Consider the following 11,855-nt stretch of genomic DNA (forward strand, 5'->3'; position numbering starts at 1 on the left):
GGGAGTATGGGGTGTCTGGCCCATTGCTACGGGCCATTCGATCCCTATACAACTGTTGCAAGAGCTTGGTTCGCATTGCCGGCAATAAGTCGGACTCGTTCCCGGTGGGTGATGGGCTCCGCCAGGGCTGCCCTTTGTCTCCGGTTCTGTTCATCATTTTTATGGACAGGATTTCTAGTAGTGGCGGCCAAGTGGCGGAGGGTTTTCACTTTGGTGGCCTTAGAATCTCGTCTCTGATTTTTGCGGATGATGTGGTTCTGTTGGCTTCATCGGGTGAGGGCCTCCAGCTCGCACTGGAACGGTTCGCAGCCGAGTGTGAAGCAGCAGGAATGAGGATCAGCACCTCCAAATCTGAGGCCATGGTTCTCAGCCGGAAAAGGGTGGAGTGCCCACTCCGGGTCGGGGATGAGTTCCTGCCACAAGTGGAGGAGTTCAAGTATCTCGGGGTCTTGTTCGCGAGTGATGGGAGAAGGGAGCCGGAGATCGACAGACGGATTGGGGCTGCAGCTGCAGTAATGCGGACGCTGCACCGGTCCGTCGTGGTGAAGAGGGAGCTGAGTGTAAAAGCGAAGCTCTCAATTTACCGGTCGATCTACGTCCCTACCCTCACCTATGGCCACGAGCTGTGGGTAGTGACCGAAAGAACGAGATCGTGGATACAAGCGGCGGAAATGAGCTTCCTCCGAAGGGTGGCTGGCCTCTCCCTTAGAGATAGGGTGAGTCAGCTCTTACTGGGACAGTGGCGCGGCTGCCCCTATGTGGGTCTTCCTTGGTCTCTTGTGTTCTGGGGGCCTCTGGATGTCTGGAGTTTTGATCTCCTCCATACCCGCTTCACACCCTGGAGGACGGGGCTGTGGCCCCCCCACACTCCCTAGCAGATCATTACATGGAGAAACCTTTGGAATGCAAGCATGCTGATCCACACAGGTATGCACACATGGGTATTCACAGACGCGGACTACAGCTTTCTTGGCTGCTGCCTCAAAGCACATTGTGCGCTGTCTATCTTGCGTGCTGCACAATATCGTTTATTATTTAGTAAATATTGATATCTATGACTAGCTAGTTTATTGTGATGGTGCTTTGTTTTCTCTATTATTATGTTGCTCTTTGTTGTTTGCTGTCTCCTCTGTTTGTTTTTTTTGTTTGTTTGTTTGTTTGTTTTTTCTCCATACAGGTGACCCAGGAGTTCTTTTTTTTTTCTCTCTCTTCCCCCCCCCCCCCCTTCTCACCGTCTCTTCTCCCCTTTGGTTTTCTTTCTTTCTCTCCCCCTCTTTCTCTCATTCATTCCCCCTGTCCTATTTATTAAAAAAAAAAAAAAAAAAAAAAAGAGATAGGGTGAGAAGTTCGGCCATCCGGGAGGGGCTCAGAGTAGAGCTGCTGCTGCTCCACATCGAAAGGAGCCAGCTGAGGTGGTTCGGGCATCTGACAAGGATGCCCCCTGGGCGCCTCCTGGGTGAGGTGTTCCAGGCATGTCCCACCGGGAGGAGACCCCGGGGCAGACCCAGGACACGGTGGAGAGATTACATCTCTCGGCTTGAGCTCCCCCTAACCCGCCCGTGCCGCCTGGCCCCCCACTCGGGTTACCCTATGTCCTCACATTGCAACAACTGAGAGGAAAAGAGGTCCAGTTCAGCCGATGCCCCTTACTGGGGACCTCTTTTCCTCTCAGTTGTTGCAATGTGAGGACATAGGGTAACCCGAGTGGGGGGCCAGGCGGCACGGGCGGGTTAGGGGGAGCTCAAGTTGGGAGGTTGGCCACCAAAGGTGGCCAAATTCCATGCACAGACCACACCTGTTCCCATCCCGGGCCCCCACGTCACCCACAGATTGCTCTCCAGGAGGGAAGTGTCCTCTCTTATCCCAAATAAAGGGGTTTGAAAGTGGGCTTAGGGAACCCAGAGGTTAGGTTTAGGGCCGGAAGATAGGGGTTGAAGTTAGGGCCCAATGTTCAATCAGGGCTCTAGGCGGTTAGGTTTAGGGCCGGAATGAAATCCCTGCATGGGGTTAAAAAAGGTTAAGGTTAGGGAAGGCTTCAGGGCCAGGAGTTTATAATGGGATGGCCATAAAAGGGCCTATACAAATAAAAAATGAAGAAACAAGGAGAAAAGTAAAGAGGAGGGGAAAATTCCCTTAAATGGAGTTACAGCACCCTCTAGTGGGTTATATTGGGGTTAAACTCTCACAAAATGGCATCTGAAGCCTCCCTCAAGCACAGAAGTACATAAAATCAGTCACTCAAATTGGTTTCATGGAGATGCTCCATTAACATGATCATTCCAATGATCCAACATGTGCTCTGCAGTCTTGTCCGTCCAGCGAAGATTGTCCGATTCTGTGCTGAACTTATCAGCAGGTAGAGCAGGTATGTGCTCCTTTAAACCTGCAATAAAATTGTTTATGTGTAATAATGTGTCTTGTTCTGTTTTGGGAAGGGCAGAAGAAAAGTTAATCACTGGAATATAAATGTCAGCTTGGGGGAATTTTTCTTGTGCCGACCTCAGCGTTCTTCTCAGCTCCCTTATTGGTACATTTTTATCCCTCTGACACCTGTTATTCAGGCTGAAGGAGAGAACCAGCTTCTCCACCGATGTGTCACTGTCTGCTTTATCCACAAGGATCTCTGCATGGCCACATTCTGTCAATTTGGACTCCCTCCGCAACATTAGGAGGAATCAAGCCCACATTGGTGTCTCCAGTGATCACCGATGCTTCCTTTGTGTGCAGTCTCCACTCTCTGAGCTTTTTCTTTGTGCTTGGATGTCTCGTCGAGGTGCATACCTGTTGTCCAACTGAAGCTGTGTTGGTCTTCTTGGGGGTGGATTCCCCCTGTATGAGGTCCATCGCCTCCATGTTCTGTTGTAGCTGAATGGCGGGAGAAGATTTCCCCTCAGAAGAAGCCCCATGAAGTGCTGTAGGGATTCTCCTCACCCTCTGGTCTCTCGGTGCCACTTGATTGGGCCCTGGTTCCTGTAGATGCACAGGAGGAGTGGCAGGTCTCAGATCGCCGTCTCTTCCCTCCTCCGTCTTACTGGAGAGTGACAGTTCACCTCCAATCGGGTCAGACGTCGTAGCAGTCGTAGTTTTGGGTGCGGTGTTAGCTGTGGGTGGAGCCTGAACTTGTGCTGTGACAGAAACGATCCGGCCAGTAGTGGCCTGCAGTGCTGCGGGTTGTGTGTGCAGAGAAGCTGATTGTGATGCTTCAATCAGGGGTGCAATCATGTCCACCTCTCCATTTACTTGTGGCTGATGATCTGGTTCATTGATGGCGTTGCTCCGCTCCGTCGATCCAATAGTTGCCTACACGTCTGCCAGCTTCGCCACAATTACAGCCTCAGTTTGCTCCAAAGATTCAGGCTGAAGACGGCGGCCCAGATTCCTTTTGGCCCAGGATGCTGCTATCTCAAACGGGCCTCTCCAGTCCTGTTCAGGAAACTCAAAAAGAGTCTTAACTGCCTCCTCCATGCATTCATTATAATGATCCCAAAGGATTATCATGGTTGTATGAGCCCAGTTCTTAGCATTGCCCTCAATTAGAGTCTGCACTTCTCTATTGGGGATAGCTGGCTTAATCACAGTCATTAGATTGTGAGCTATCTTGTTCAGAGAGGGAGGAGGAACGTCCCCCGAAACATTCTTTAAATGGTGCACTGTCTTAATGAGTTTATGAATGATGTGAACCTTTGCTGAGAAGTCAGGATCATCTGACTGTATTTTCTTCTGTTGTCACGGACCCGGCTCTGGAGGACTCGGGGGTCCGTGAGCAGTTTTGACTGTTGTTGTTGTTATTATTATTATTATTATTATTATTTGGTGATGTGTGTGTTTTTCTGCACAATGCTGTGTTAGTCTGTGTCCCACTCGTATGTATAGGCAGGGTGTGGGTGTGGGTGTGTACCTGTGTATGTCTGCGGGTGTGGCTGGAGGATGGAGTACAGCCACCTGCAGGCCTGATGGGTGTGGCCCTGCGGAAGGACTGGCCACACCTGAAGTTCCTGCCACACCTGTTGGTGATCTGGGCCCTATTTCAGGAAGCCGGTTTAGTGCAAAGTCTGACTAAGTATACCCTGAGTTAACGAAAACTCTGGTTTTTCGGTTTCACAAAGCGAGTTCAGCTGAAGCCTGAGTGAGTCACTATGACGACACACTCCGTGAAGCTAACCTGCCCCCTAGCAGGTTTACCACAACTAACCCTGACTGTCTCCGCCTCTTTGTCGGAAACCTGACAGTAGGAAGTGTCAGACATGGCGTGTCCCTTCCTTGAAGAGCCAGTAGATCTTGAAGCCCAAATTCTCCGCAGAGCTCTCCGCCGGGAGAGAGTGATCAGAGCGCGTATGGACATTTTATCATTTCCTGATGATTTCCTGTGCGAACGTTACCGTTTCTCAGCACAATCTATAAGTTATGTGAATAACATCCTCAGGCCTAATATTGCGCATGTGACACATCGCGGACATGCGCTCAGTCCATTACATATTCTTTGTACCGCACTCCGTTTCTTTGCAAACGGGAGCTTTCTGTACAATATTGGTGACGCTGAGCACGTTTCCAAGGCTACCGTCTGTCGGGCAGTCAGGAATGTTACAGTAGCACTGAAACGTCTCCTGTACTCGTCTGTGGTGTTCCCCGGTCACAGACCCACAAGATTCATCAAAGAGGGATGCCACAAAATTGCAGGTATCAGGATGAAGAAAACTCAATGCATGATGTGGTGATACGTGAACTACCACTCAAATGGTACAAAAATTTCCAGGGTTCCCAGGCGTGATTGGCTGTATAGATGGCACCCACATTCCAATCATTGCACCCTCAGCAAATGAAGGAGACTATGTGAACAGGAAGTCCTTCCACAGCATCAATGTACAGGTACATAGTTCCCTGTAGCATTTCACACCAACAAGTGATGGCATCATGGTAATGGATGCCAATATGTGTTCTCTGCACTGTGTAGATCATATGTGATGCTGCCAACATCATCATAAATGTGGAAGCCAAGTGGCCAGGCTCTGTCCATGACTCACGAATCTTCCGTGAATGTACACTGAGCACCAAATTTGGACATGGTGGGTCGAAGTAACTGTGAAATATACAGAGACCAATTGCCACAGGGACGTTTGCACTGACATGTATTCTTCTGTCCTAGGAGAGTTCACTGGCCACCTGCTTGGTGATAGGGGGTACCCATGTCTACCCTATTTGCTCACCCCTTACCCTGACCCTGAACCGGGCCCACAGCAGCGTTATAATCTGGCCCATTGCAGGACACGGGCCAGAGTTGAAATGACCATCGGAATGCTCAAGGCCCGGTTCCAGTGCCTTCGTAGACTCAGGGTCACCCCAGAAAGGGCATGTGACATCATTGTGGCATGTGTGATCCTACACAACATTGCCACGATTAGAGGTGAACAGTGTCCAGCTGAACCAGACAACAGCAGTGATCCACACGATGAACATCCTGACCCTCCCACGAACGTACAGGATGGAAGAGCAGTCAGAGAGACCATATGCCACAACCATTTCCTGTGACCCGTCAACCCAACATGTTACAAGACAAATACACAGATACTGTGGTCAACTGGCTTTATTGGTCACCCTGTATGTCCTGTACACAAAGAATAAATGCGTATATTAGTATGTTGTACAAACACTGACATGATTCGTCCATCTGTGATCACTCCACCCACCCTTAACTGTTGTTCCAGCAGTACAATCTCCAGCTTCGACTTTTGGCTCTGCAGCTGGAGGTGCACCATTTCCATGTCGCACTTCTGTATCTTCCTGGCCAGATATGTCTTATACAGCTGCTTCACAGGGAGCTATTGCAACAAGGGACATAGCATTGGCATCCATAGTACATGCCTACTTAGGTTGGTTGTAAATCAGTGCTGGACAACCCACTGTGGTAAGGTTTGTTGTAGGAGTGGCTGGACCCTCTTCCTGTTCATTTCCAGCATCACTCTGCCAGGGACATAGTAAGTCCATGGTGTCATCATAGTACCACATTGTCGTCAGTGTTATTTTCCACTGTACACTGTATACCTCATAGTGTGGCTCTGTTGCGGCCTCCTCTGTAGCAGCTGTCACTGTTTCGTCATCATGTGCCTGTGGTGGAGACATTTAACAACATTGCTGTTCTACTGTTGACACATGTAGTCTGTGGAGTATTACGAGTACTCACAACTGCATGTCGGTCTGGCTCAACAGGGGGCTGCACCAGATGCAGTACACCATCACCATCAACTGGAAGTATATGGGGTTCATACAGGTCACTCATGACTTATGTGGGCGCAAATGGCAATTACCAGACATACCAATCACCATACACCTCATTGTCAGTATGCTCGCAGAGACAACCGACACTGAGGGAAGGCAAAATCAGTAGGTGTCAGGGTGGAAACGCTTTTATGAGCTTTATGTTGCATTAAGGTATATGTTCATATGTTACACTTATTGGGAAAAGTACGAAATGTACTACTCGCTCTGTCTCTGGGAACAGGGAGCTCACCCTGTGAGAGGTTAACACACACACACACATGTATGCAAAATTAAAGGACACTGCTATGCTCATAATAAAGACGTACCACTGCAGCTCGGTGTGTGTGAGTCTCTCCCTGGGCCCTCACCCGTGCAGCACGTTAACAGTTTCCAAGTGTCTCAGTGTTGTTTATTCACCTGACTGTTTGATAACTCTCATTCTCTGTCAGTAGGACAATAACTTCACTACGACATAGTTCATTTTGGTCATGGTGACTGTGCAGAATGGATGTATGCACGCCATGTATTGTTTTGAATTTACCCCCTATGTAGGCACTTGTGTCTTGTGGGGTTGTTGCCACAGAGGATGTCCCCGCAGAGATGCCTTCGGCCACAGGGCGCCCACTGTTTTGGCTGAGGGCCAACTGCTCAGCCTCTGTGAGTGGTGGTGGTGGAGGACCCCCACCTGTTTGTCGGGCCTCCGCTTTTTTTCTGTTGGCTGTGACGGCACACATTTGGGCATACAGAGTAAGCAGATATGTACTTGTAATGTGCTCAGATAATTTCAATATGTGCTTACAGGTGGTATATTACTGTAGCCTCTAACTGCAATTGATTTACATAGGACACACAGACCAAGCACTATGGCTCATAATACAATTACACCTTACCTGTTTGGACTATATTTTTATATGTCATTTTTACTTGCTGCCAGGAACGTTTGGGGCCTGTTGGGTTGCACCTGCGCTCACATCACGTCACAACATAAAATGTATGACATAGGCAATGAAATGACATATACTGAGATGACGTGTTAAATGGGTGGTGATCCCTAGATCAATGTTTAGATTAACACTCACGCATCGACTCTGTCGGCTATGTTTTGCCATGCATGCTCCCTTTCCTTTGCAGCTGCGGCTGTGTTACTTTTTTTCTGCATGATGTGCATGCTGTCGGCATATGCTGCCATCAGAATTTCCGCCTCAAGCGCTGTGAAATATGTCGACCGCGCCTTCTTTCCCTCCGTCTCCATGGTGACTCGCTTAATCTGTGCTCCACTAATCGGGGCTTTATGTATCCTCGTGCGCGCGCTTGACTTGGGGTTAAAGCAACTCCGCGTTGACTGAACTAATTGTTATCAGCCTTTCTGAAACCGAATATTCCGAGTTGGACAGTTCGGGGTTACTCAACCGTGAGTATCGTTTTTCACTCGGGGTTTTCTAAACTGGCTTCCTGAAATAGGGCCCAGGGCTCGTTGGGGGAGCTACTTAGGAGAGAGCTGGAGCTCCCACCGGCGCGGGATCATTGAGTTATCGTACCAAGTCAGTGTGTGTCAGCATATGTCTGTGCTGTTCGTATATGCCCGCTGAGGGTATATATGCCCAGTTTCAGCCCGGTCAGCTGGCAACAGACCAACAGCACTCATTACCGCAGTGAGTAAACCCGACTCATTTGTGTCTATTAATCCTGTCATTGAAAATCAAAACACAGATGAACAGCAGAGGACGGTTTCCTTACACCCGGCCCCGCCTTCACGGAGGAGAAGGCGTCCTCGCAAGCAGCGTTCAGCCACATCTACACTCACTCCTGTGCTGGTCGAAGACTCAGGACCAGCGGCTCTGGACGCCACAGTGAGTAAAATGGACTCTGCCGGTGTCGTAAATTCCCTTCCTGTGAACATGGACATAGAGACTATAGCCACTACGGCAATTAACAATGGAGAAACTGTAAGAGGTGTAACTGAACTCCCAGTGGGGATTTTTGGACCACCGACGGACGAATGTGGCCTGAGTGCTAATGCTGGGGCAGAATTTTGCCTAGACAGCCCTGAGGTAGTTAGCTCAGAGTCGGTGGGGTCAGAAACTGTTTGCTTTACCTCCAAAAACTCAGAAGATGTTCACTCTGAGACTGTGAGCTGGGAGCTAGGGAGTTCACAGCATACAGACCCAGATGACTTTTTGGCTCAGTCTGGCCATATGGAGACAGAAGTTCTCCCCAGGGCTTCCCCAGAGGCCGAACTGGAGGCCTCAGTTGCCTCTGGACCCCTGGAATTTGTTGAGCCAGCTGTAACATTCTCATCCTCTCCACCCTCCATCATAGCAATATCACCCTCAACTCAGTCCGCTGCCCAGCTAGTAACGGAGTCTGCTGCCCAGCTGGTAACTGAGTCTTCAGTCCAGTCAGCCTCTCACCTTCATCCTCAGTTGGAGGTCGATATGCCTGCTGGACCACCTCTGCCATCATTTCACCCGTCTGTCCCTGCATCACTGTCCAGTCTACCGGGAGTAGCTGCCACACCATCATCACCTCCGCCCTCTGCAGCTACTTCTCCACCAGCGTCCCATCAGACTTCAGCAACCGCAGCACTCTCGGCTTCACCATCCGCATCACCTACTCTACCTTCACCTTCCCCACCTGCAGATACTGCATCACCATCTTCACCTCCGGATCGACCATCAGTAGCTGTAGCGCAGCCGGAGGCGCTGCCGGAGGAGCTCGGCGAGCCGGTGGAGCCAGCGCCGCTGCCGGAGGAGTGGCCACTATCGAGAGAGGGGCTCGGCAGGCCGGAGGGACCCGCTCGGCCAGAGCCGGAGGTCGGCGTGCAGGATGCATCTCCACGCCGTCCACGTCCAGTGCGCCCACCACGCCGTCCACGTCCAGTGCGTGCAGCGCGCCCACCACGCCGTCCACGTCCAGCGCGTCCAGCGCGCCCACCACGCCGTCCGCGTCCAGCGCGCCCACCACGCCGTCCACGTCCAGCACGTCGGGGATCTTGAGCCTTTCAACTCTGCCGCCCGCCGGAGCTGCAACGCTGGCGCCACCCAATCCGTGGCAGGCCACCAGAGATGCAGCACCAGAACTGTTTCGTTGCTGCTGCTGGACCCGTGGCCGCCCGCCGGAGATCCTGCTCTTCCACCAATGGACTAGAGGTAGGCCACCTGAACTGTTTTAGGGTCGTCGGGAGCCGACCCTTAGAGGGGGGGTACTGTCACGGACCCGGCTCTGGAGGACTCGGGGGTCCATGAGCAGTTTTGACTGTTGTTGTTGTTGTTATTATTATTATTATTATTATTATTATTATTATTATTATTATTATTATTTGGTGATGTGTGTGTTTTTCTGCACAATGCTGTGTTAGTCTGTGTCCCACTCGTATGTATAGGCAGGGTGTGGGTGTGTACCCGTGTATGTCTGCGGGTGTGGCTGGAGGATGGAGTACAGCCACCTGCAGGCCTGATGGGTGTGGCCCTGCGGAAGGACTGGCCACACCTGAAGTTCCTGCCACACCTGTTGGTGATCAGGGCTCGTCGGGGGAGCTACTTAGGAGAGAGCTGGAGCTCCCACCGGCGCGGGATCATTGAGTTATCGTACCAAGTCAGTGTGTGTCAGCATATGTCTGTGCTGTTCGTATATGCCCGCTGAGGGTTAGTGTTGATGGCTGCGTCTATGGTTTCCCTGCAGGAGGAAGAGTGGTCCAGAAAGGCAGCACGCACGGGGTGTGCGGAAACGCAACAGCGGGGAGCACGAGCACAGACGTCGGAGGGAAGCGCCTGGAATTACCTGGAAATGTTCAGTAACTTCATTATTAAATCTAATTTCAGTTTAATAAGTTATTAAACCAGAGTTCAAGAAGTGTAATGATTTCTTGGAAATATGTGTGGTAAAGTATGTGTAATAACTTTGAATCAGGTCTGCAAAATACAAAATTACTATTACTACATTTCATAGTAACATTGGACAATATTGGAAGCAGACGATGAGTAGGAATAGAAAGTGCTGCTGATATTATTTGACTGAACAGGTCGGTCTTCTTAACGTCTTAAATATGATGATACTCGTGGCTCACATACATGTGTGATCTGTATAAACATGTTGGTTGTGAATGTGTGGCCTCTGGTGTGCACACTATGATGCTCTGTGGTGTCACTAACATCATGTCTTTCTTTGCCTTGGTGACTTGATCATGTGTCTGTTTATGTGAATAAAGCACTGCTCACATGTCATTAAAATGACATTTCAATGATTTCTTCATTGTTACAGTCTGTTGTAGTGGGTGTAGTTCTGAAAACAAACATGAAATTCATATAAATGTTGGTAAGAATCACAGCAGGACATTTACATGCAGCAGGGGATTATGAGTGAATCACAGTAAAGGAATTTAAGAAGAAAGAATTGAACCACGGCCCTCATCCACATCGTGCATATTCTGTCCAAACATTATTACTGATGGAAATGACTCCAGAAAAGGTTCATAATGTCCCAGAACTAAAATCCTCTGTCACGATCGGGCGAATTACACACAGTAGTTCGGCGTGCCCGTGTGGCGTGCTGGCTAGACCCAAACGCGGCGAAGGCTAGCGGTGGGTTGGAACAGACACGCAGTTATTCTAGTAACAATCAGTGCACGAAGCGTGGCTTCGGAACTGCCGTTACAGACAGAGAGCTAGCGGAGCCGGGATGAGAAAAAGGATCGAAGGGAAAAACACTCACGGTTGCTGAATCAGGCGGAGACTGACGTCTGCAAAGTTTCGGAGCTCCTGACATGAAGAGAACGATGTCTGAGCGGCGAACAGGTGGATGGCGTCTCTTTTAAACCCGGCCCCGTGATCAGCTGATCACCCCCCCCCCCCCGAAGACCGGCACCCGACGGTCCAGGACGGCGGTGGCGGAAATCCGAGATGAGGGAAGGATCCAAGACGAAGCGGGACGGCACCCAGGAGCGCTCCTCAGGACCGTAGCCAGCCCAGTCCACCAAATACTGGACCCCCCGACCCCGGGGACGGGAGTCCAAGATCCGCCGGACAGTGTAGACAGGACCCCCATCGACGAACCTGGGCGGGGGCGGGGCCTGGGAGGGGGGCGCCAGCGAGGAAGTGACGCGCCGTTTAAGCTGCGAGACGAGTAATACCGGATGGACCTTCATGGCGGGTGGAAGCCGGAGACGATAAGTCACGGGGTCGAGCCGGGCAGCGATCTCGTACGGGCCAACGAACCTGGGAGTGAGCTTCTTGGACTCGGTGCGGAGCCGCAGGTGCCTTGTGGAGAGCCACACGCGATCCCCCGGCTGGAACGGATGACCCAGGCGGTGGCGGCGACGATGCTGCCGGGTGTACAGAGCGTTGGCTCGGGAAATGGCAGCCCGCGCCTTGATCCAGGCCTGACGACAGCGGCGGACCATCTGTTCAGCAGCAGGCACGTCGACCTCTGCCTCCTGATGGCTGAAGATAGGAGGATGAAAACCATGACAGACTTCAAAGGGCGAGAGACCGGTGGCAGAAGAGACGTGAAGGTTATGAGACAGCTCAGCCCACAACAGGTAACGAGGCTAAAGCGACGGTTGGGCGGAGACGAAGCACCTCAAGAAGCGCCCCAACTGTTGA

At 51.0% G+C, this 11,855-nt stretch overlaps 1 protein-coding gene across 2 annotated transcripts; it reads left to right on the forward strand.

The window, feature by feature from the left end:
* The first annotated feature begins 7,965 nt into the window (after window positions 1-7,965).
* LOC146571843 (uncharacterized) lies at window positions 7,966-10,463 on the forward strand. Of its 2 annotated transcripts, none has more exons than XM_085275811.1 (4): window positions 7,966-8,105; window positions 8,896-9,404; window positions 9,614-9,849; window positions 9,937-10,463. In XM_085275811.1, the coding sequence occupies exons 1-4, from the start codon at window positions 7,966-7,968 to the stop codon at window positions 10,090-10,092; spliced, it is 1,041 nt and encodes a 346-aa protein (XP_085131937.1). In that variant the 3' UTR covers window positions 10,093-10,463. The 2 variants fall into 2 exon arrangements, with proteins under 2 accessions (XP_085131937.1, XP_085131938.1); XM_085275812.1 differs by having other exon boundaries at window positions 9,638-9,849.
* The last annotated feature ends 1,392 nt before the right edge of the window (window positions 10,464-11,855 follow it).

The sequence above is a fragment of the Mchenga conophoros genome, linkage group LG6 (genome assembly GCF_057382185.1).
Source record: "Mchenga conophoros isolate Kocher_MC1m ecotype Shallow Benthic linkage group LG6, M_conophoros_male_GT1.1, whole genome shotgun sequence".
Classification (NCBI taxonomy): domain Eukaryota; kingdom Metazoa; phylum Chordata; class Actinopteri; order Cichliformes; family Cichlidae; genus Mchenga; species Mchenga conophoros.

Coding starts and splice junctions, on each gene's coding strand:
- LOC146571843 (XM_085275811.1), top strand. CDS start 7,966: ATGAACAGCAGAGGACGGTTTCCTTACACCCGGCCCCGCCTTCACGGA. Junction 8,106..8,895: donor CAGCGGCTCTGGACGCCACA/GTGAGTAAAATG, acceptor CCCCACCTGCAG/ATACTGCATCACCATCTTCA. Junction 9,850..9,936: donor TCATTGAGTTATCGTACCAA/GTCAGTGTGTGT, acceptor GTTTCCCTGCAG/GAGGAAGAGTGGTCCAGAAA.